Source organism: Bactrocera tryoni, chromosome 2 (genome assembly GCF_016617805.1).
Source record: "Bactrocera tryoni isolate S06 chromosome 2, CSIRO_BtryS06_freeze2, whole genome shotgun sequence".
Lineage (NCBI taxonomy): Eukaryota > Metazoa > Arthropoda > Insecta > Diptera > Tephritidae > Bactrocera > Bactrocera tryoni.
This window is the reverse complement of record NC_052500.1, coordinates 13,986,730-14,013,757: the sequence shown is the minus strand read 5'-3', so window position 1 is coordinate 14,013,757 and position 27,028 is coordinate 13,986,730. Positions and strand designations below refer to the sequence as shown.

Sequence of the window (27,028 nt, the reverse complement as noted above, 5' to 3'; positions counted from 1 at the left end):
TGTAACATCGCCGCGTAAAATACGGTAGTGAAAGGGTTAATTTTGCATTACTTAAAAAAATTATAAAAAAATGTTTTCTTGATTTACTTAAAAAAACGTTAAACTACCATTACTGAACTATTACTTGATGCATTATTTTGCAGGTTACACGGGCAAGAACTGTCAATACGAGTCGGATCCATGCAATTCCGCGGAATGTATGAATGGCGGCAGCTGTGTGGGCAACTCGACGCATTTCAGGTAAGCTTTTGCATAATACCACAACAAAAGTGACGTAAATCACTTTATTTATAAATATTTATTTATTTTAGTAATGAGATTTGAGGTTACAATTATTTATAGAAGGCTAATTGCAGCTAAAATATATATAAATAAATGCAGTTTTGCACAAAAAAAATCAATAACCAAATGCAACTGGCATTTCACCATAGAAACCCATGCACATACACATACAAACATATGCAACACAGCAATTCATACTGAAAAACTTCGCACAAAAAACATTTACACACTCACTTTAATTCAATAGACACGCCAACGCGTTGGTGTGGAGAGAGAGAGCGGGGGAGGGAGTGACGTTTCGCTATAAATTCACGACCACAATTGAACAATACAAACGCCGCAATATATGCGCAATACGACAAAAATGTCAATTAAAACTACAACAACAAATATGTATCGACAACAATTAAAACCACAAAAAGACAAAAATAAAAACAACAAGCGCAAGTTTCGCTTTGCGGCATTTAATTGAGCAAAAATAGGCGCGGATTTATTTGTGTGTGCATAAAACTCTTTGCACACACATATGTACATATATATTTCAACCTGCAAACATATACACACACCTGACTGCATATTTGCTGTTGTATTTACCGCGGCATTTCGCGTGATATAGTGCACATATTTGCTAAACTTTCCGTTAGTTTCCCAAGCAAATTCCCTCATTCACCTACACGAACCACAATTGCGTACACACATGCAGAGTTGCATTTAATATAAACTTTCGTATTTTGTCAATTGTCTCTTGTTTATTTTAAATTCGTCTGTTTTGTATGCGTAAACAGATGTGACTGCACTCCTGGCTATACGGGCCCACTGTGCCAACACAGCCTCAACGAATGCGAATCATCACCATGTGTACATGGCATTTGTGTGGATCAAGAGGATGGCTTCCGTTGCTTCTGTCAGCCGGGTGAGTATACGATATTGTTTGTGATCATTGCTTTTCACGATGTTGTTTCACTTGGCTTTGTTTTATGCTGGGTGTATGTGGGTGGGTGCCATGGCAGTGCCAACAGTGGCAAAGTGACTTTTGACACAGTTGAGGAAAAAGTGTATTAAAACGCATATTTATTTATGAACTGTTGAGAAATAATACAGCTGCATTTCGGGGGAGAAAATGGAATTTCTCTGCTGTTGTGTCAATATTTTCGGGCGTGATACTTAAAACAGTAAATGAACTTTCTTGTGACCATATATAACAACATGGTGATAATTAAGTGAATAATGCCACCGTAGCTTAAGAGTTTTTAATTGCTTTAAGAGGTCTTAAAGACCTCACAATATTGAAGAAAATTTGAAAATATTACATATTTTAGGTCGTATAGTTGATCCAAAATCCATGAATCATACTTGAACACATATTTGTCCTTGTGAATCACCTGATACGCCAAGATCATCGACAAGGACAGGATAATCCCACTTCGCCTTCTTCCATACAGCTTTCACAAAGAGCTTCCGACAAAATATTTAACCGGCGAAATTGACTTTTTTAAGTTGCAGTAGTTTGGAGGACCTCTTACGGTTCACTATGAACAAGAAGAATCTCGAAGTCGCACAAATTCTGGTTGTTGATCAGCACTTGTTGCACTCACTGAGGAAGATATCGGATAGTCAATACGGAGTTCGATAGAATAGGAAAAAGGTGGCCTTCCTAGCATGTTTATCGGTTTTGCAAGTATAATCATGCATTTGGATGCCTGGCTGTCCGTACAGGCTCTTTTACCAGCTGTGATGGTACTTGTTCCTCATCGTATGGCATATACCCTGACAACAACCGGTATCTACTGGCGCCCGTCTTCTAGCTTACTGCTGCCATGTTTTGGTTTCTCTAATGTAACATAGAAACATTAAGGTTTTTCTTTCCTCCGGGATATACCTCCTGGCTATAGCGTCTTTTTTTAGTTCGACCTATCTCTCGTCGTCGCAATCATTCGTTTTTATTTGGCCCTGGTTTGACCTCCAGCGAAACTACTGTAAGCGCAACTTGCTCTTATTTCTATTGGGCTCTGTGGAGTTTTCGACGGAGTCTCGCTCATCCAGTACACCAATGATAGTGGTATCTAGGTATCATCAGCAGGTGTTACTCGATTTACTATATAGTTAGCTCTTCTATAAACTGTGCGATCAGCATCAAGTACTTGTTTGGAAAACTTTTTGATTTGTCAAGATATCTTCACGAAATTTATCAAAGAACATTGTCAAAGAAACGGCAACAATCTCAAAACATATTGTTCATATCGGCCCCCTATAGCATATAACTGCTATGAAAATATAAAAATTAAGATAAAGATCATCATAAAACATCTTTTTACCTTATTAAGTAACCTTAATTCAACTTGAAGGTCGTTTGTATCAAATATGGTAGCTAGAAAGAACTAGCAAGATGGCTTCAGTTGGATTAGTTATGTTTTCTGAATTAGTTATTAATATATAATTGATGCACGAAGTTACACTTATGGAATATAGCTTCGGTGTTTTATTAACGAAGTTTGTCTTTTCTCTTTTTCTCAATATATTTTTCCAATAAGGAATCCTAAATACGAGTATATTTTCAAACTTTTTTGCTTTTAAAAAGATTCCAATATATTTATAACATTTCCAAAAAACACAACATGTCAAAGACATATTCCTTATTCGAATATTCGAACGAATATTCCCTTTTCAACTTGATTTGAAGAACAATAAAGCTATACGACATACGAAGATTTCATTGGAAATATACAAATAATAAAAACCACTTTTAGACATTATTTAAAAGTAATATTCGAAAAGAGTAAACTCAACATGCCTTGTAACTATTTTAGGAAGTAAACAAAATAGTTTGATTCTAAAAATAATACATCAGATGAGTGCCATTGCAATAGTATTCAAATGTCTATAACCGCCTCACCATTTCAGTTTGAAGAGCAGGACAAAATCAACCAAATTTCGCAATCCCAACTACTCTACACTTGAAAATCTCAATTCGATTGATTTCCCAGCCATTTGACAAATAATTCCACTCACAATCTTTTGTTGTTGCATATCTAAATCCATGTGAACTTGGTGGCATTGCATGCCGGTACTTTATTGTTCAGGTCCGGTGTGTGGGGTGCATTGTTTGTGCACAGAGGCGAGCATTGGATTGCGTGGATTTTGCACGCGAATTCGTTGCAAATGAAATCACAATAAAACGTGGTGCACAATGGCAAAACCACGCGCATATACATATATAAACATATGTATATATGTATATATGGTATATATAGTACATATTTATATATGTATATTTATATATGGATGTGCACGCAGCGAACAAACAGCGCTAACCGCATATAATGTGAATGGCAAACGACAGTGCATCACATTCACTTTATTTGACATTCAAGAGCCCGCATGAAACAAACAAATTAAATTCACGAATTGTTTCGAGTGCCAAACAAGACTTCGATGGTAATGGTGAATACTGAATGAGTGCTTTGAGTGGCAAATGTTGTAAGCTGGCAAAATGAAAAATTCAATTAGAATGCAGTAAATTTTCACACACAAATCAATATGTACAATATTCAAATTAGCAATGAGGGAAAATGCAATAAGCGAAGTGAGTGTGACATTTGGGCAATGCCAAAAAAAAAACTAAAATCAATTCAAATAAAAATATATATAAAATACACAAAAAATAAAAATAAAATAGCAAAGGTAGTAGGAAGAGCACATAGTTGAAGAAGGTGCGCAAATATAAATCACACAAGTGACACAAAAAAATGCCAAACATCAGCATGTAAATTTCTCATAGGACAAAAAGCGGCAGTGGCAGAAAAAAATCTTTGGGAATGTAAATGCGCACTGACAACTGTCTGCGTGCCAGTGCCAGCGAAAGTATCAACACAAAGTATAAACAATATTTGGGTAAAATATTCCAGAGTCACAGCCAGCGTCGCCGTCAAACGACTGTGAACCCAGTGGCTACTTATTGAAGCTTTGACTGGCGCCATTTTCAATTTGTGAATTTTGTGGTTTGTCCCTTGTGGCTTGCCCTCATCAACAATGCTTCGCTGATTCCAACCCCAAACCCAAAATGTATACAGACATACATATATTATGCCAAATAACTAACTTTATGCTAATGAAATTACAAAAATAAAGTAAATACTTAGGGAATACTAAAGACAGTATCTATTCGTCTAGAGAAAAAATAATAAGAAAATAAAACAAGTTGGAAACTCAAGCTACTTTTAATTCACTCACAATTTTAAGTATTAAAGACTTGATAAATATTTAAAAATGTCTGATCACATTTATTTTAAAAACAATTTGGCATTAAATCAGCAATGATTTTTGGAATGAAACTAATTAAACTGAAAGCTAAAAAATGGTCTTTTTCAACAAGTTATCTTCAAGACTATGACTCGAAAGATCTACTTAAAATCCATAATATTCATGGAACTGAAAAATCATAAGGGAACTAGGGTAAAATACCCTCGGGTAATACAATATGTCCAAGTCGCAACTGCCGCGTATGGCAAGCATCCGTCTGCAACCTTCAGATACGGTGAAGTATTAGAAGTATTATTACAAGCTCGTCTTAAATAGGAAGTTTTCATAGAAACTGTACTGTAGAAGAGCCGTGGGTAAAAAGAGGGGTCTCTAACAAAAAGCAGTTCCCTCCTCTCACCTCTTTTGTGGTGGAGGGCACTAGAAAAGGACGCAATTGCAAAGAAAGCTCGTGAGCGTTCAAACCATTAGCATTTATGATGACTAAGGTTCAAGCATGGCACTTACTGTTATTTTGCGTATCGTGTTAATGGATATCCTTGGAAGGTGTATGACCGCGAAAGTTGGTATCAGACTCAGAGGATCGGGGTTTCCAAACGAAAATGTGTCTAAATATATGGAAATTCTAACAGGCTTTAACTTCATATGGAATTTTGTGGATCATGACGTCGCCAAACCAAATTCTGGCGGCTCTTTCTCTGTCTATATACCTGGTAGTGAGTTGTGGGTAGATAGAAGCTGTTGGAGAAGAGGCGGAGTCAGTTTCATTACGGATGAGTAAAGGATTGGGAGGAAGGTTGATGAAGGAACGCTCTACCAACTTCAGTTTCAGACCTCCTAACTATTGCAGATATATTTACTGTTTTATTACTTTAGAGAGGAACCTCTTTCGGAGCCTAACTGACTAACTACTCTGATAGCAGGACGGCGTTAATAGCCCAAACTCGTTGTCAATGGCATCGCGTCACTTTGAGTTAAGACTAATATGGGTGCCAGGCCTTAGCGAAATTGCCGGTAACTGTAAAGCTGACGAGCTGCCAAGGAAAAGCACCTGAAAGCGGTTTCAGCACTAGATTTTCATCGGCTTATGCGTTGATTGAAGAATTTTTTTTGACACAAGATCGATCATAAAAGATTCTGTCCTTAATAAGGCCAGCCTCTCCACAGTTGTGGGATTCTAACATGACACGGCCCTATCTCAATACTTCCTTCTTCAAGTTGCCACATGTGCGAGATCAAGGCTTAAACATTTGAGAGCTCACATTTTCAGGTAACGTATCAAGCAGCTGGGAATAGAAGATAACCACCTAAGCAATTTGTATTAACCACAAGACGCTTTTCCGACTTATAAGATCGGATACAGTAGTAATATTATTATAGCTTCGCACAGCACTGTATATAGTAGTCCAGAGTCTACCTTTGGATCACCAAAGGAACGATTTCACTAGTTTTGGGACCTAAACATGAAACACTCCAAAATTCGATCTTCCTACATATAGAACTTTTCTAATGAATAAGCATGACGAGCTGAGTCGATTCAGCGATGTCTATCCGTTCGTTTGATTAGTCACCCACTTTTTGAAATATCGATCTGATGTTTATAAAACGTCCTTATTTCCCAGAAAAGCTACTGATTTGTGGAGAACGCTGATATCGGACCACAACTGATCCATACAAACTGATCTATCAGAATACACTCCTTGTATGGAAAACTTTTTCATTTGACAAGATATCTTCAAGAAATTTAGTATAGAGTATTGTTCAATGGAGTGATTCAATCTCCGAAGAAACCGTTCAAATCGAATCACTACTGCATATAGCTGCTCTACGAACTCACCGCTCAAATTCAACTTCCTTGTGAGCATTTCACAAAGTGTAAATCGACCGTAGCTCTGAGTTACCCAAGAGCAATATATTTTTACGCAACTTATTTTATGTGCTGTCGAATATCTTATGCATCTTCTTTATTACCACTTATGTAAACTCAATAAACTGCGTGATTATCAACTGTCAACGCTGCCTTATAATAACCATTCTGTGTTTAAGGTGCATAAATATTGCGCAATCCTTTCATCGGTTTTTATTTACTTAATTAAACGCAGGTAGTTTGTGGCAGTCACAAACAAACTCACAGAAATGCAATGTTGTAACATGTACAGCATCTACTTGCAACATAGCTTATGCAACTTACTTACTTGACAGCAATGACTTACAACTTCGCAAACATTTACGTTTTTTTGGCACACATTTTCCAGTTCATAAATCAACGGGGACATATCATCTGCATAAATCTCATTAAAAACATTTCCATTAGTTTTCATTTTTTTACACGATTGTGCCAATACCGAATGTATTCTTTTCAACTCAATTTTTTACCCGCATTCTCTTTCATGTCTTTCGTGTTATTGCCATGCCAAAACGCCTGCAACGACCGTGTGCCGTTCACCGTTACGACATGCAAACACACAAACACATCACCAACATGCACATCATTCAATAATGGTTTGTTGATTATGTTCATCTACGGTGGCATCACAGGATTCGCTGGTGAACTCTGCAATTTTGAATATAATGAATGCGAATCGAATCCATGTCAGAACGATGGCGAATGCATCGATCACATTGGCAATTTCGAATGTCGCTGCACCAAAGGATATTCTGGAACGCGCTGCCAAAATAAGGTAAGCATCATGGTTGGATATACTATATATGTATGTATATATATATAACTCTATTATGTATGTGTAAATGCATATGTTTGTATATAATTGTAGCAAGTCTATATTAAGTTTTTTTTGCATTGGTAGCAGCTATAGCAAGCAAGCAGAAACGGCAAACTCAATTTGTATTGTCACATGTTATATAAAGAACTTAATTTGTCGCCAACGCTGGGTGTCTGTGGTATACGATAAAAGGCTCGTTGAGGATTTTGTATTTTATTTTTATGATTTTAACATTTATTTATTTTTTTTTTCTTTACATTTCCTTTCTCTACTTTTACTTTTACATTATTCTTATTTTCATATTCAGTTGTGTTCACTCAAGAGCTTCCTGCTTGAAAAACCGCGCTCGAACGTTTTCTCAATCTTTTCATACGTTGTTAATGTAATGACAGAAAAAAATTTGAGGAATCCCCCGGCGAGTACTGCGACGAACACTCTCAGAGCCGGAGTGTTTTCATTCATTCGGACAACATGACCTAGCCAGCATAGCCGCTATATCGAACAGTTCATCATTCCGTAATTCTTCCGAAAAACCTTCCACTCGAACACTCCTAAGGCCGACCCGTCAGATATTGTCACCGTTCATGGCTATGCACCTGATTATAGCAGTACGGGGATGATGAGTGACTTGTAGAATTAGGTCTGGGAGTGAATGACCACTGCTTTTAAATAAGCAAGCGAAACTTTTCAATAGCCTACATTTAATATAAAATCACTCTTTCTCCATTCTTAGGGCAGCTGTCAATATTAGACGATTTATAACCCCTTCAACATCTTAAATGTATTTTAGATATCATAATGTGATAAATAAAATGACGAAATCGATCTCAACACTCCAAGTATAGAACGAAGGTTGAATTTTATAATTTTATATTTCGGGATCAGAGATCAAAAACAAATATTAATATTAAAAAATCACTTCAAAATATTCTCAACTATGATCTATGCACATTTTTATATGTTTAAACCAATCTTCGTTGTCTTTTTTCTATTCTGATTGTGATTACTCCAAAACATGCGTTCTGAATACAACAACCGCTTCTTTAGCTCTCGAAAAACGTTGACCTCTTGATTTATATTTTGCGTACGGGAATAAAATAAGCCATTCGATACCAAGTAGGGACCATATGGTGGATGACACATAAAATCTATATTTCGATGTTCAGAAATGCAGCTTTTTAGTCATTATGTGAGAGCTCGCATTGTCGTGATAAAGAGTGATTCATCCTCAGCGGCTGGTTTTCCTGATTTTTTGAAAGACAACCGGCAAAGAAATGGTTTTATGCACGTATCAATCAGAATTTACTGTTCTGCGTTGCTCTCGTGCTATGGTTGCAACCTGTCCAAACTTTCAAAAAAAAACTGGAAACCGAACAACATCTTTTGGATTCGGCTCATCTGGAAAAAACCCATACTGTCGAATGTTCCTGAAACATTGAATATGTCTGTGATTTAGTGCCATTTTTTGGCCGAGCATACGTTATTGTAAGTAACACAAATGACGCTCGTATATCAAAACGGTCTGAGTATGTATAACATCAAAAATGACGAACTTTACGATAAAGTTGGGAGTTGTCAGCTTGCAACACTAGGGTTGTCACATGCTGAAATAAAAAAGCGACCACTTACGTTAAATAAAAGTATGGAAATTTCGATACATTGGAGACCTAGGTTTGAAAATTAGTAACCAAATATTGGTAGTAGAAAAATTGATTTTACATTTTACTGTCAACAACTGATGAGATTGAAGCAAGCAATCGAAAAAAACGGCCAGAACTGATCAACAGAAAGGGCTTCGTCTTCCATCAGAACAACGCTGGACCACACACATCTTTGATGACTCGACTGAAACTGAGAGAGCTTGGTTGGGAAGTTTTGATGCATCCACCACATAGCCCTGACCTTGCACCATCTAACTATCATTTGTTTCGGTCAATGCAGAATTCCCATTAATGGAGTTTAGTTGGTTTCATGAGAAGCCTGTGAAAATTACTTGTCGCAGCTTTTCGCTGAGAAACCATAAAAAATTTATACTGATTGAATAATGTCTTTAGTGGAAAAATGGCTAAAAGTGTTTGTCCAAAATTGTACATATTTGGTTCATTAAAATTCATTTTTAATATAAAAAAGAAAAAAGTTGAAGTTTGATTAGAAAAACGAGAAGGCTTTTTCGATTACTCTATATTTATGAGGGCTTAATGATTTCAGTTCATAAAATGGTTATTGCTCCATATATATGGGACATCTATCAATATTTTATAGACATTTATGAAACATTAAGAGAATCTTAGATATCTTAGATATCGGACACTACACTTCAAGTATGAAAATCATACTTTTATAAACATTTGAATGAGATAAAATCTTTAAAATATCTCCATTGACTTTAACCTTGCTCAGTTTTGTAATTGCTGTTATAACACACAAAATTTTATGTCCTTCTGCATTTATTATGAAATCTACTGCAGAGACTCTTACTCATATATATTATATTACACATACTCGTATATATCCAATCCATTTACCCAGTTGACCTAACCGCCACTTTTTCCTTTCCGTTGCTATTTAGGTGGATTTTTGCGCTAAAAAACCCTGCCCCGATGGCCATCACTGCATTGACCATGGAAACGATTTCAGCTGTGAATGCCCGGGAGGACGCAATGGCCTGGATTGTAATCAAATGCCACGAAAGGTAAGTCGCAATTTATGTAAGAGAATTTTTATTTTCGCCAAACAGCAAGTACATATACAAACACACAGGTACATACATACACACTAAAATGCTGTAGACCTGTGGGCGCCAAAACCAATGAGTTTTTATGATTTTTATGCAGACAGCGATTTCGCTGCGCAAAAATTAAACAAATTAAAAGTGGCGAGATTGTGATCAGCCAAAAACGTACCAAATTTGGGTTTAGTTAAAAGATAAGCTTATCTTAATCAAGCGCATTAATTTTTATAGAAAAAAATTTATAATTTTTATTAAAGAAATACATATATGCTACAACGTCGAGATTTTGTAGCGAGGAGTAGCGTTTCACTGCTGATTCATTTCGAATTCACTAGATTGGCTCTGAACTCGCTCTCGCTTGCTGTTTACTCGCATTTAACTAGTTGCCGTTTGAAGTGCGCTATTTTTTTTGCCACTGCTGACATTTCGTTGCTCTAAAATACGAGTATGCAAATTGGCACGGTAGCCGTTTAGTTTAACTACCAACATATATATGTACATATGTATGTATGTAGAAATATTCGCGTTATTAGTTTTGCTTAGCTACCAACAGCATTTTTACACTCGCTTTCATGTTTCTTTTTATTTAATTTTTTGACTCCGTTTATTTGATTTTTTATGCAAATGAAATAGCACAGATACATATGTAAAGTAAATACAGAAAGTCAATTTACGACAGTCATTTCTCTCCAGTTTTATGCACTTTGACTAGATATTAGCCAAAACGAAAAGCAATTTTTTGTATATCTCTAGCTCAAGGGAATAATAAATATTTCAAATATCTGTTGAGCTATATTAGTTTTGGTGTTACTCGTATTTACTAATTGCATTCATAGTTAGATGGTTTTATACTCTCGCTACATTATCTCACAGTATATAAAAATTTCTCAACCTAAAAGTTATTTGTTAAACCGATGACTGTCTGCCCGTCCGTCTGTGCAAACGCTAACTTGAGAAAAACTGATGATGCTTAAAGGCTTCAAAATGTCAAAAATCCCCCTGAACCCTCCCTGAAGACGGTTAATGGATACCATAATATCCCGACGAATGCTGGAACATCTGATATGCGCAAATGGACATTTCCTCCTACACACGTGAGTTCAAAACATGAAGCATATTGAAAAAAACCAAAAAAGAAGTAAAAACGTCCGGTTCAGCCATACAAAATCCGTAGGGAAGTAGTTCCGAGGACAGCGTTTGCAACAACCTCGAAAACAGCCGGCACAAAAACAGGAGCGAAACATGATATGGGTAAATGAAAATATCAGGAAACTTAGTGCTCTCAATGTATGCCATCTCAGGTCTGAGCTTGGAAATCGAAATCGTAGCAAACATTATCAAGCTCCCTACATACCGACTTTTTACGCAAAATTTAGGTCAATGCATAATGATATATGTAACAATAAAAAGACATATTTTCCTGATAACAATGTGTTCTGATGCAGAAAAAGCGAAGAATCAAGTTAATACTTTCCAAAGCCCCCACACACGTTGTTAGGTTGGTTAAATAGGCTCATTTCTCGTGAGGTCACGAATAACGCGACTTGGACTGCTGGAGATATGGATGAAAAAAACGGTCGTAAATCCAAAAAGTGCTAGAACTAGCCACTAATTGAACCTGCTAATTCTGGTACAGATTAATACTTATGTTTCCATCTCATCTTCTTCTCTGTTAGTTTGACAAATTACTCTTTTGTCTTTCAAACTCTTTAGCCACACAGCGTGAGTGCCAATGTGACAGTGTCCAATTATAGCACCTAGCACTACGACCTCCTGAACCAGGGCTAATAGTTCCATAAAAGAGTTCACTGCTCCTTTCTCCGCTCCACCCATACATCCTTCAAAAATGATGACATTAGAAGTAGATTCCGCGGTGCAGGGGTTCAAGTTATCAGAGATGCTATCGAAGTAAGAGAGGATCTCGGAATGTCACACTTTGAGACCCTTAATGTGTCCGACTTCCTGATGTCTGATAGGAACCTTCGCAGTAATTTACTTTCCGGCTATGTCCAAGAATGCTATATATACAATAGCATTAAGTGACATCGTTGGTATTGTACGTACTGCATCACTGGTGATTATGGGAGCCGCTCGTTGGAAACATTTTAGCTTTTTATCAAGTGTAGCATTACTGAGGGCTCTCTATCAAGCAAATATACCATAGAACAGTATTGGCTTAACTACGGTTTCGTAAAGCTAAAGCATAATTTTTGGTAAGAGTACCCAGCGATTTCCAATAGCTGCTTTACTTAAATATACGGCCTTTATCAGCCTCTTCACAACATTGGGCTTCCATAATAGCTTTCTATTAAGAATGATTTCCAAGTAGTTTACCATTTCGATAGAGAGAAGCCGAAAGCCTCCCAATGAAGAAAACAAAACATCCGGGATTTGATTTCTCCTGGTATAATAATAAAGCCTAATAAAGTCAGTTCAGTTTTATTTGGATTGATTTGTGGCTACGAATCCTAAAGGACTGCAAAGTAAAAAATATCTTTAAGTTCTGCACTTTGTGTCAAAAAACCACCAACTGTCATAAATTGACGACACGACAAAGTCACGCAACAAAAGAAAATCTATGGACACCCTGACATGCTAAATATTAAATCGCGTAAATTATCACGAGGGCTTAACAAAAAGTCCATAATTTCTGCAAACTCGCCTCCTACTGAAATAATTAAGCACATTTATTATCATTTGCGCCATGCTAACCTCACATTAAAACGTCATTATAGCAACGTCCGCACGACTGACGGCAACACCAGCGACTTTGATACCCACACATACATACGCATATGTATGTAACAACAGCCACACATATATTTGCGTGCTACATATTTTACACATTAGGAAATTTACTGGCATAATTATATTTAACTTTTCACTTTTTGCCTCACTAACACACTTGCACACGCGCCCAACTATCGTTACAGCAATGCACCGAGAATCTTTGCAAGCACGGCGGCACATGCTGGACCAGCGGCGCCTCCTTCTATTGCGCCTGCCGACCGGGCTACACCGGCAATATGTGCGAAGGTGAGTATCTAGGTTTATACTAGATGTATACTATACATATATACGTATATATTTATTTATGTTGTATGTATATATGTAAATATATTTATGTACTAGTCCTTTAAGCGCTAGGGAGTATAACTAAGCATAATTTGGGCGATAGCATCACTGGCAGTAGTCCGGAAGCCGCAGTCGCACCACAGTAGTGTGGTGTATAAATAGGCGCTTGACACTTGCGCGTTTGTCTGTCGGACTGGTGTCGTGCATAATTTTTGCCATTATGCCAAGTTGTAAAATTAATTATTTAAAACGGCAGTTTTTCGCAGAGAAAGCAGAAAGCAACGTTGATGTACTGCTACCAAAGTTTACTACTAGTAATAACTCGCCGTTGGCGCTTAAAAGTATGCTATAATAAAATAAATTATATTACAACGAAATACTGCTAGTCATTAGGCAAATTTATTATAACGGTAAACTGCTAAGAGAAATGCCGCATTATAGTCTTAATTTTTTAATTGCTAAAAACATTATCTAACTGTATTTCACTATAACGGCATTACTTTTAATTCATTATTTAGTAATATAAGTATGTAGCTCTGTCACATGCTCACTTAGCTGTAATTTATTTAATTACTTTACTAATTTCTATACCACTAAATATCGCTCCTTCTCTTACCCTCGCTCTCTTTGCTTTTTATTTTCGCCAAATCTTGCGTTACTACTCTTACGTATTCAACATACATACTTGAAAACTACTTTTCACATTCCACGTTGCAGACGAATTTGTTGTGGAGACCGTCGTCAGTTCCAGCGAGTTTATGGTCGACGATACGAGCGCCAGAAATTTTAATGACAAAACTTTCGGTTCATCGGTTGTGCTAAAGAGCCCCATTGAATTGCATAATGCATACTTTGGTGCGGGTGTACTGGCGGCAGCCGTTTTTATTGTGGCCGTTGTGGTAAGTATCTCCGTATATATACGTCTACATAGTCTATTTCAGCCTTCAACCATAATCATTATTTTCTCACACCAACGCCATGAAGTATACTTCAAATCTCTTCGAGTGTGTGTCTCTTGCGGGCTCATTTAGAGCTAAATTATGTGATACTTTGCGAATTCCTCAAAATCATTACCAATGCCAAAGCATCCTCATCAACATACTTATAATTTGTCTGCATCACTACGCCGGAATATTTCCCTTTGAATTGCCACTTTCCACATTTTATTGCTTCTTTAGATGCTTTCGCCTACCACATGGAGCTTAACTAGTGGTGGCAATAGTTTAGTGGGTCTTTACTAATATATTTAATGCAAGGGTGTGGGGTAAATTCGCCTTGAATTGTCTTAAAAGGATAAACAAACTCATTTGACCTCATGGCGAGCCTAATTTGCTAGTCGCTGCTTGAATACTAAACTTTCGGATTTGAAAAGCTTTTAAAAATTTTCTTATTTACATAAAGCTTTTGCAAAACCAATATTGAAGACTTTTTTTGCGTCGAAAGCTCCGCAAAAGTTTTCAGTGAGGTAAAAATAGTTTAATTTTTTGTTACGCAAGTTTCGGCTGGCCGCTTTTATTAAAGCTGAGTTAGCTTCCATTTTAATACTTTAGGTTATAGCCCTCCAAAAGTTAGTCTTAGAATCAAACCTCAAGTTCGTCATTCAGGTATATATGCTTCTGGCGACAAAACGATCGTAGCGGAGAGAGATAATGCAAAGTCATTCCGAAAGGTTAATAGAGGAAACGCACAGGGTAGGGTACACTCCCTTCTGCTTCGGATCTTGGTGGCTAACCACCTACTTAGAAAACTTGAGAACCGAGGCTGTTGGATAAGAGCCCACGCTGAGGGCGTTGTCTTAGGACAACTCATGAATACCGTTTACGTGCTAGCCGTTATAGAACGATATTTCGGCGAATAGAAGTGGCTTAGCCGTCAAGTGAAGAAATAGTTTTATTTACTAGGTTTTATTTAATAAGCCTCTTCCCTCTTTGGAAGGTTCACGTTTTCAACGAGAATTCACGACTACCTAGGGCTTACCCTTAATAGAAAGTTTTCATGGAGGCCAAATTTTGAGTTGGGAGGAAAAAAGGCCATTCTAGGGAGAGGGCTTCATTCGCTAAAACCCAAGAACGTATCGAAAGAGCTGCTTTCTTTGGCAACTCCGCGGTACTGCAGACTACACCAACAATAGGACTAAGTGCCATTTTAAATATAACATCTATGAATATTACCGGCTGGTATAGAATCTGGTTAGATGAAGGAGTTCGAAAACAGCCACATCAACGATTGCTGAAAACATGGATCACTGCGTCTTAGAAGTCAGTCACCAGTGGCTGTTTTTCTTTTGTTCTCTGCTCACATACTGGCGAGGGATAAGCAGATTGAGTAAAGTCACCGAAGAAGAGGCGCAGTGAGCTTTTTACAGAATGAGAATAAAGTTTGGGGGAATACTAATACTAGCGCTGACCACTGCAAGACCGACGGTCCAATCAGAGAGGTTCTCTTGCACTGGACACATTAGAATGAGATCGCGCTGAATCTCCATTGGCGTCTTGCGTTCCAGCACTGGACCAATGGAACCGCCACGCTTAGGAGGAGGTGGTCGACGGCGCGCTCATGTGCGACTGCGAGATCCTTGTGGCTTATTGGAGAGCGTAGAAGATATACTGAATTACCTACCCTTAGAAAAGTGCGCCTTCTCTTAGCCTCTGTCCAAAAAGCATTTATGTTGTAAAGTTACCAAATTTATCGAATATTAGTTTTCAGAACTGTATGGAGGAGGGTGAGGTAGAAACATCCAGCACTTTCTTCTCCTTTATACAGCAGCTTTATCCTTTGTTCTGTTAGAATCGATCTCTTAACCTAACTTAACCTAATCAGCAGGTATTTCATTTAATACCTTCGCAGAAAGAGTATGAGCATTCCTTCTAAGGACATGGCTTAAATATTAATTGTTATGTATACAGAACGGTACTTTTCGCGAGCAATCCTGCCTCTACAACCACGCTTCTATATCGAAAATCTCTGAAAACGCTTGAGTTGAGAGAAATGGTTTTTTCATTCTCGGAACGACAACTTTTACTTCGGAGTGGCACAATCTTATGAAACACTGTTTGAAGAGAGTTCTATTCTTACTTTTTTAATAGACTAGACAGTCTACTTCGACAACTCTTTTGATGACAGGTGATATTTGTGCTATTCCCAATCCACACTTCATCCAACAGCCAGTCCTCTTCTACTAAAATAACTTAATTTTGTTAATTTGCTAGGAATACGACATATTTTACGTAACATCGTTCACCTGTTCTCTCTCTCTCTCTCTCCCCCCCTTCAAACAGGTGGCCATTTGTCACTGCAAGGTGAATCAGACGTATCGTAAATTTTCAACGCGCTCCTCCACATTCTTTCCAATACTGGGATTTGGACGACGCAGCAAATCCCAAAGCAAACTCAACAAACACTGGCTCAGCGGCAAAGGACTGGGCGGTGGCAGCGGTGCGGGCACCAGCGCCAGCGGTTCACTGCGCTCATCCGGCTCAACGACATCGCTGACGCGCGGACATCTACCTTCCGCGCAACATGGCGCCGCCGCACATCACTCACAACAGCGTCAACAGCAGCAACAGCTGGGTGGCCAAATGCACGAACGACCGTTCCAACGGCATTTGGCGATGAATTTGGAGAACGATATGTATTATACAGTTGATTTTAGCGAGAATTCACAGCACTCACCGCTGATACAGTGAGCCAAAGACAAGCGCGTCCCAACAATGGGTAAAGTAGCGGCCGCCGACACTGTTGCCGCTGCTGCTGCTGTTGTGGGCGGTCTGGTGGTGCGGGCTTTAGTGGGTGTTGTTGGCAAGCAACGGCTGGGCGCAATTATTGGGATCGGCGCAGTTAAGAGGGAAGAGTCAACGGCGATGGCGAGTGCTGAGGCTCAGCACACGACTGGGAATAAAAGTAACTGCAACAACAAATACAGTAACAACACGCCCACTAGTTGGTTAGTTAAATTTACAAAACGTTCTTATTAATGGCCAAACGCTGATTATTGATCATAATTATGTAGACGACGCTGATAATAATTATAAGTTCATTATACAGTTAATTGAAAATTATGCATGTGTACACGCCTACACACACACATACATATGTCATTGCGCAAAGAGTGAAGGCTGCTTCCGAGCGAGTTTAGTGGCACTGGCGTTGGTGCGACCTGTGCTTTAGGGGCAGCACTAGCGAAAACACCGTTAGCCCGTTTATTGCATAGCAACTAGAAGCTATCACCACTCGCTCGCTCGAGTTGTGCAAGTTTTTCAAGTGAAATATTGCAGGTATTGAAAATTTAATTGAAATTTTCTTCACTTCTACTGCGCGGCTGGCGATAAACTGCAGCCCAACGGCAAGTAAATATGTATGTATGTGTGTAGCGTTGCAAATGTTGATGTGTAAATGGCGTGCTAAGCAGCATAAGTTACCGTGAAGGACAACTAAAATCAAACTGAAAATTTAATAAGCTTAACTACAAGCTGAGTAATGAAATACATTAACCTGCAAACATATAAAATTACATTCGATCAAGTTGCAATTGATTTGTAGATACGTTATATGCGCCAGCACGTGTATGTGTTGTTGCAGCGATAATAATTGAAGAGATGAAAACGAAAATTCTATTAAATTAACACAAGGAAAAAAATGCATTTTAAAATAATTACTTAATTAATGTTATCCACCGCTTCAAGTGGACAGCCGAAACGTACTGAGCGACAACTTTGCGGATGGATGAAGCCACTTCAGGCTAACGGATTCAAATTCTAATCGGTGCGATGGTTAAAGTTTAGTTCAATAAAAGTCAAAACCGCAAATAAATACAAATGAAAATAAAATCCAAATTAGGCATAGAAATAGTGAAATATAGTGAAGAACAACAGTTATTAAAATAAAGGATAATAAAAAGTATTATTATAAAAAGTAAAAAAAGCATAAGAAATACTCGTAAGAAAGTATCTAACATTTTGCTACGACTCGCTCCTTATAAAACGACTGGTTTAACGATGCATGTGTGCAAGGTTTAGCATAAAAATAATTTACGAAAGGCGTGGCTCTGCTTTTGCCAACGTTTATAATTATTATTGTAATTATTATGGTAATAACTGTGACAAGAGCATGTCAAATATTTAGCTTATAACGTATGAGAAATTATGAATATGATAAATAATAACTTAAGTGTAATTATATGTAACAATACGCTTTCATTATGTTCAATAAATTAAATGTTGCATAATTGAAGCAATAATTGATTTGCTTGAATAAAATCAAACAGATTGCGCATTTTTTTTTAGAAAAGTAGTAAAACTGGTAAGTCCATTATGTATTCTTATAATTAGTGGCAAATACAAAAGATTACTTTGATCGTTCATTTAGTATGATAGCAATATATATGTTATAGTGGTCCGATCTGGACAATTTCTTAGGAGATTTCACGACTGCTATAGCCAATAACCCATGCAGCGTTACTTGCCTTGAACTCATTAAAAGTGCGATTAAAAGTGCGTTCAGGGTTGGTCAAGGAATTCCTAAGCTCGCAGTCAATAGCATCGAATGCCTTTGTGATAAGACTGGTATGGGTACCAAACCACAGCGGAATCCCGTTTCCTCCTGTGTTCTACTAGTACAAGGCTGGACTTCGCGGTATCATCGCTGTCGCAAGAGTCTTTTGAGCCCAGATCGATGTCAACAGATCTAGTGATCTCTTTCTCCCCAGTAAGACCAGCCTTTCCTTAGTTCTGCAGAAGCTGTGTGGAAGAAGATGAGGAGGAAACACTTCCTTCTTGACTGTACCGCGTTCGGGGCACTTACCGCTCTTAGTAGGTAACTCAGTTAATATCATCTAGCTACCCGGGAATAGAAGGAAATGATAAGCCAGACGAGATGATCAGCTCGGGCGCAGCTGGAGCCACAATTTTGCTAAGTTGTCAGGCCATTCAGCTCTTTCAAGGGTTGTTTGAAGCAGTGAACATTTGAATAACACCTCAGGTCTTGCAACATAAGCAGCACAGAGCATACCAAAAAGTTATCTTTAGATAGTATTGATGGTGAACAGACTATAAGCCCTCCTTAAGCAAAAGGGAGCTTACTTTTATTCTAGGGATCATCGCGGGGCATCTGCACTTAAAAATCTCACCTTTAGAAAATGAGAAAAGTGGATTCGAGGGAATGCAGAGCATGATTATGAGATGCTGGAACATTAGCTCAGATATCAATCGGACGAGAAGAGATATATTCCACGGCTCCCAATACTTCAACTACTTAAGAAACATTGGATAGCTGAGGTGGAAAAGAATCCGGTTTTTTATCAAATCCTCTGACTTTTTGGGAAAGGTTTAATTTGTTTGGCGTCCGCTAGTCTGCTATCCGGCGCTCATGCGTCTCTTTTTTCAACCAACCAACCATATGCTCCTCAAAAGAAATTAAAAAAACTGTTTTGTCAGCGATTCATAGTCGCTCCTTGTGATATTGCTTTTCTAATATTCTGACTGAATGACCTAACAGACGGATAGAGATTTTGGTAGAAAAGTGGATCCTTAGCTAGAAGAACGCCATTAGATCTACTGCATAATTGACCTATTTGGAATCTCACATTTACATGCTTCGCAGCCTGGAAAAGTGAGAAAAAATTAACTGCAGCGACGGATTTAACGGTAACTATTATATTTATTGTTGGTAACTTATGCGAAAGTAGCAGCAGTAGTTGTAGTCAATAAGTCACTCCAACTTCATGAGTTTAAAGGACGCCCCATAGAATGTTTACTTTTGACCACCGTCTGCCTTATATGAATGTACGTAGGGTTGCTTCCTTGACGAACACTAATTTCCATATTATTTGTACATATTATTAAACAATATTGAAATATCGCACATTGTTTCAGCTAATTGAAATAAAACAATGGAATATATATTTCACATTATAAGCTAATAGCATCATTGTAAGCGCATAACGCCAATTATTCGCATAATTTATTAATATCGGCGCATTCAGTCATGAAAAATATTCTATAGAACATTATAAATTTATTACAAAAGCAATATTTAATTAACCAACTTATCTAAATCGCATAGCTGAATCGTTTAGCTAACTGCAACGAAGCGAATCAACCACCTTTTATTGCAAAATTCATTTACAACTGAAAAAAGGGACAATTGCTTTTGCAAAAGTCAGAAATTAGTATAATATGTACAAATTACATAAGCGCTAAACAAACACAACAACAATGTGTTGCGAGCTTTTTCAATCAGCAAACGTATAACAGCAGGACAAAGCCCGCCGAACTGCTGCAATGGAATACCCAGTGTGATTATTAATTGACGCCGAAGTAGTTTCATATTTTATGAGCGCGAAGTCAATCTCAACGGTATACTGCAATCAATTAAGCAACTTCAATAACAGTTCGGTACGAAGCATTAAATGCACATGGATAATGTTCAAATAAACAAAGTGTTTGGATAATTGGAAATTAGGTTAGGTGCATACAGCAACGATGACTGGATATTTGCAAAAATGGTGGACAATGGTGCACTAATTATAACATCAGCCAGTAAACCATCGGCCTTGGGCCTTTGTTGTTCTTAAAACGCCTTTGAGCTGTTTTCACCTCAGGATATAAATGGAGTGTAGTAGTTACTCTGGATATCCAGCAACAGTTGAACTGTCATACTCAATCCCTAGTCTTGAGTTTACGTTGAACACCCTGGGCAACGTGAAAAACTTTAAGTGAGATGCGGTAATCAACCAGATTGAATCTCAGGGTCTCGGCTTGGAGAAAGAGAGAGCTTAAGCTTAGATCCAAGAATCATCTCGTGCTTCACTTAAGGCCCAAATAAACTTTCAAAATGAGTTTTACTGATCCTTCCGAAATTCCAACGATGCCAGTAAGACCTCTGACTGTTAATCGTCGATTCTCAAGCACCAATTCCATTATTTGATTGACGTTGGTACAGTTATCACTGACAGTCACACCAACCTAGAAAACACATATTTCGACGAAATTTCCGCGCGAAATTTTTATTAAAAAGTCTTACTATTTTTTTGCCCACAGGTCATGTTTATGTTTTTCTCTACAAATATATACGTATTAATGGGAAAGCAATTACTTATTTAACTCGACCACAATATATGTAAACTTTTATTTTAATGGCAATAAAATGGCCAATGAAAGCGACTGTTAAATTTTTTTTTTTTTTTTTTGTCATGGCATCCTTTCTCAAATCCCATATGCAAATAAATCTACAAATGTATGTAAACATATACATTTGCTGGCAGTAGGTAGTAAAATAATTAAAATTGGCATAAATTGGTTTAATTAAATGAAAATTCCAAATGCACTCAATCAACTAAAAGTGTAAAAACCGTGCTCGTACAAAAACTGACGCTCTAATAAATAAATAATAACGAAAATATACAGGGATTTATTAATTACATGCAATATGTGGCTTTTTAATTACTTATCTACGTTTTGTATGTGTGTGTGCGTGGAAGTTTTAAAGCGCTTTTAATGAAAAAAAATACAATAAAATGGTAATTAAAATGCCGCCAGTAAATTGTTGATTGAAATTTATGTATGGTACATATATATATGTATACTATACATATCTATATGTAAACTGTACTCATTTTGTATGCCATATATGTATACAGATACATATACAATATATATGTATATAGTAATCATTCATAAGCCAAATTGCACGTGGTTTTCTTTTGGTTTAATGGTCAAATGAATCAGAAAGGCAAAGAATCGTAGTTTGGGTTATTGGCTTTTAAAGATTAATGCTTTTCAGCCCTAAAGTACATAAGTAGATAAATATAAAAAAAAATATTTGTATTCATATGTTTAATTGAAAGTCAGCAATTAAATTTTTTTTCAAGGAATTTCTACTAGCATCAATATTTCCTTCAATAAAATTTTATTATTTTTAACTTAAATAAATTTATTTTAAACAAAATTTTAATATATTAAAGGAATAAATAAAAAAAATAATAATAAAGTTTTTTGATCTTATTGTGTAGTAAAAAAAAATATCTGCGCTCTGCCTAATCCACAAAAAGGGAGATCCTGCAATCTGCGCCAACTTCCGTGGGACAAGCCTCCTCAATAATAGGTTCTATCAGGCCTACTGTGTGAAAGATTGAAGCCCACCGTCAACAAACTGATTGGACCTTATCAGTGTAGCTTTAGACCGGGGAAACCTCAGCAACTGACCAGATATTCACCATACGCCAAGTCTTGGAAAAGACCCATGAAAAGAGAACTGACACATACTACCTTTTCCTCGATTTCAATACTGCTTTTAACAGCACAAAAAGGTGCTGCGTTTTTACCGCTATGTCTGAATTGGGGATACCTAAAACTAAAGGGGCTGTTTAAGCTGACGTTGAGCAATACCAAAAACTCCGTCAGGATCGGAAGGGGCCTCTACGTGCCGTTCGATACAAAACGAGGTTTCAGACAAGTCGACTCCCTATCTTGAGACTTCTTCAATCTATTTCTGGAAAAAATAATTCGAGCTGCAGAGCTATACAGAAAATGTACAGTCTTCGTTTATGGTCCTTTGCTTATTTGCAACGGCGAATATCGCAGTCGATGGATCGATGAGCTTTACGATGTATTTGATAAAATTAACATAGACAGCATCTACGCTGGCTAGGTCATGCTGTTTGAATGGATGAAAACACCCCAGCTCTGAGAGTATTCAACGTAGTACCCGCCGAAGGAAGCAGAGGAAGAGGAAGACCTCTACTCATACCGAGTTTCATCAAGATATATCCATTTTTAATCAAGTTATAGCTTGCACAGACGGACAGACAAGCAGACAGTCACCCGGATTTCAACTTTTCTCGTTATCCTCTTCATTTATATATACATATATCCCTATATCTATCTCGCTTAGTTTTAGGTGATACTTATGTACATACAACCGTTAGGTGATCAAAACTATTATACTGTTACAAGAGTATAAAAATATATGGTGTGTTTGGGACATAATAGGGTTTTTTTATCCCGTGAAACAAAATGATATTTCTTTTTAAGCTACCAATCTATGTATTAAGGTAATTCATAAATCTTTTTCTTATTATTTTAAAATTCTTTGTAATAAAATATTTTTTTATTTATGTTTATTTACACAATGTGAAAAAATTTATTTTAATATTTTTAATTATTTTTTTGAATTTATATTTATTTTATCTTTATTTAACCAAAATTAAAAAAAATTTAAATTGCGGTTCATTGATTATGAACGCGACTGTACAAGTTGATAATACATTTCTCAAAAATGGAATGCATAAAGTTCTCTAGTACTCTGCTAAGAAACGCTGCTATATACATACATACTATACATAGTATGTATCATCAAAAGTAAACACTCACTGTTAATTACAAAATAAAGTGAACAGTAGTAATGTGACTATCAGTGCTTAGTACATATTTGAACATATTTCAGAAAAAAGTAGAGAGAAACTGGACGCAATAAAGACGGAAACTAGAAGAGGCATTAAAAATATTCACTTATAAAAATTACTGCGGCATCTGTTGGCAGCTAGAGGGATCTTGATTGATACAGTGGCAACTAAATCGTTTGAATTGTATACATGTATTATATATTTATACTAATATACATATGCACATACATACAATGTATGTCTGTACATTATACATATGTATGTATATGCAAGCTAAAATTGAAGCTTTAAACTAAAATGAATGTGTAATAACTTGCCATTAAAAGACACATTTTTGCATAAAGGTACCATAAAATAATTATATTGACATTTTATAAGCACTTACCACACTTTATTTCGCTTCGTTTCGCATTTTCTGCAATAAATTGGAACACTTCCCTACTCTTAACTCTTTTTTCCCTATTTCTAACACTTTATTTACATTAACATAACATAATTAACATTAACATAACATTTTATGCACAACCACTAGCAGAGCTCCGCTTGCGCCGACGCTCAGCGCTCAGCTTTTGCACTCACGAATTTTCACTTTCACTTTTACTACACAAATAACAACGCCCGCTCACTTCTTTTACTTTAAAACGATTAAATTCACAAACTTTAACCTAATTCTCCTAAAAACTGCTTAATTGCAGCTTTAATTCCTAAACTAATTTCACTTTTCACCGAGCTGCTGCGTATGCAACTTACACGAACGCGATATGAGGAAACGTATGAACGAAATGGCGGCGGAAATTAATGAAGTGACGCCTGTGGTTAATGTAGTAGATCGCCTAAAACTACAGGGTTCACAAATATTTTTTTACTACAGAGATACGGCATAGATATGTTTGTATATTCACATTTTATGTCAGCATATAAAAAATACTGCGTTTTTAATTAGTTAGTCTTAAGCGCAATGTTTTTAGCCGAATTTATGATATTATTTTGTCTAATTGCTACAAACAGTGGTAGATGACATGATCATGCATGTGACCAACAGATGGCGCACATATTACTCTTCCAGATTAACTAATGTACAGATGTTGTTTTATTTGTTTCTTAAGCGCTAAAACATTCAAATTTGGATAATAATTCGCTGACAAAAATTACTTTTAATTATATAACAACAATTTTAAATATATAAACTTTTATTTGACACCTACTGAATTTTCCTTTACATAAATTCAACCCTGTGTTCTTTCAAGCAGCCGCCGTCATACTGATAAACGCGAAACAACAAAGAACGGTGGTATTTCATATAGTGGTAATCATCTACTACCTGACATTTTTCTCTGTTAATTAAGCTCATAAGGATTACATAAGGAGATACATATATATTAGCACTATTGGGTAGTTAACCGGTATTTAACTGTTATTACAAGAGAAAGGGACGACCGATCACATATTCCAGCACATATTGGTACACAAGCGTTTTGTTATAAATGAAATTTCGGCCTAAAGTAACTCACAGACACTTTAATAGAAGTATCTGGTAGCGCTATTGGTCAGTTAATAGTTAATTCAACCGTTAGCTGGTTTGCGGTAATCCTTTTCCAATCAGATGATCAACAAAGGGTGGTATTTTCTATAGTGGAGTGACATCTGTTGACAACAGGCTGTGCAATGGAGAGTATATAAGCTATCGGGATAGAAAATTCATAACTAAGAGTAATTGCTGTAAACTTCATCGATCACATAAGAAACTCAAAAAAACATTAACAAAAATAACCGGTGGTGTTGAGGTTACCTGTACCAGAGAACATATTGTTTTATGTTCTCCCCCTGTACCTTTATCAACACCTGTAACACTGACAGCTGGTTTGTGTTGATCCTTCTTAAAGCAGACTACAAACAGAGGCCGTCATTTTATAGAGTATAGTGCCATCTGTTGACAAGAGTCTGCCTATGGATGCGTATCTACCCATAATACAGGAAAAAATTATAAATGTAATTACTATTAGCTCCATTAAATCTAAATAACAAGCCAAGCGTATGAAAACCAAAAAAACAAAAAAAAATTATTTATTTTCATATATGTACATGTCTTAGAAATACTTTGAAAATGCTACCCTGTGCTAGCTAATGAAGCAGTTTAACGTCATCAGATGTCACTTCATTTTTAAAAGCTCGAATGTCATTGGTCGTTCTTCCGGCGCCATTTTAAATAGACGTTTCATATATTCTCGCTTGCTTTCGTGAAATTTGCTGCAGCTCAGTGAAAAGTGCAATTATTTTAGTTATTAAAGCTCCAATTTATAGTTTTTTTTAGTTAAAGTAGGTAGAAGTTAGGGTTGTTCGGGATATTAATCGTTTAACAGTGAAAAGTGTGATCGGACGTTATTAGTTGTGTATTATAAGTATTTATAGTGATTTGTGACAGTAGGAGCAAGGGGCGAACTGCCGGAATATGTATATAAAATGTTTTTAAATGGAGGTAGCGCACAAAATATTGGAAGCAGGATGCGCTTTAGAGCATTAAGTAAGGTAAGTCCTGTTGAAAAATACTACAATTGATAAAATTATAATAATATACGCTGTAGGCTCTAACATAAGTGTGTGCATTTGTGTACGAATGTGTATGTAAATAGCTATGCATATATGTATGTAACTACATGCGCTTGCAAAAGTTTAATAGTTGCGCAGCCACATTATTTCTGTTGCTCACCACTCTACTACATTCTATATCTATGAGGAATCAAGAGTTTTTTTTTTAATATATTAGATTTTTTTAATAATCTTTTGTATATAAAATCATTTATCATAGTATTTGACACATAGATTTCCTTCTTATTTATCAAGCCGAAATAACAGAGTAGCCTCTGTTAGCAGCAGATAAGACCGCTTCAAACCACACTTCGAATATGAATTGGAAAATTATTGCAAGTAAAAGTAAGCCTTAAAATCAATTAAATTTCAAGCAACATTATTCAAAAATCAAAAGTTTTTGTTTTAAAATATCGTTAGTGCTCATATCCGATGCGTACATCCGTACATGTACACATGTACATATGTATATATGTATGTATAAAATTAATAAAACAGTTCAGTGGCCACTGGATTGCTGTAAGATCCCTCTAGTTGCCCATAGATGTCGTTATGTCGTATTCTCAAAAGTTATTATCATCAGTTGCCTCTTCCTATTTCCGCCGCCATTGTTTATTGTTCCTTTTAGCTAAGCGTCCGCGTAGGTAGAAATTGCATTAGGAGAGTACGCAGCATATTCTCTCATAATTGTAGCTAAGAGCGCTTGCACATTTGTAAAGCTGCGCAGTCATAATATTGCTGTTACCATGTATCACTGTTGATTAACATTTTCTGTTACGCTGTCGTGCTTAGCATCGTTCGTTAACACTTCTGGCAATGATAGTACTTACTTACAGAATAAAACAGTAAAAACCATGTTATTAGGAAAGCAAAAAAAAAATGAGTTGCGGCTCCGCCCATCTTGGAGTGGTTTGGGCCGGTCGATTGGCCACCACAATAGACTGTTCTAAAAATTTTTAATAAAACTAATTTCCG

The 27,028-nt window shown here is 36.7% G+C and overlaps 1 protein-coding gene across 1 annotated transcript in view; it reads left to right on the top strand.

Moving 5' to 3' along the window:
• The window catches only part of LOC120767389, a 67,306-nt gene extending 48,976 nt beyond the window's left edge, over window positions 1-18,330 (top strand). The window contains exons 6-12 of the mRNA XM_040093401.1: window positions 144-240; window positions 1,068-1,195; window positions 7,078-7,220; window positions 9,832-9,954; window positions 12,927-13,029; window positions 13,786-13,967; window positions 16,347-18,330. Of these exons, the coding sequence (XP_039949335.1) occupies window positions 144-240; window positions 1,068-1,195; window positions 7,078-7,220; window positions 9,832-9,954; window positions 12,927-13,029; window positions 13,786-13,967; window positions 16,347-16,754 (1,184 nt within the window). The 3' untranslated portion in view covers window positions 16,755-18,330. The remainder of the gene's footprint in view (window positions 1-143; window positions 241-1,067; window positions 1,196-7,077; window positions 7,221-9,831; window positions 9,955-12,926; window positions 13,030-13,785; window positions 13,968-16,346) is intronic.
• Window positions 18,331-27,028: the final 8,698 nt, after the last annotated feature.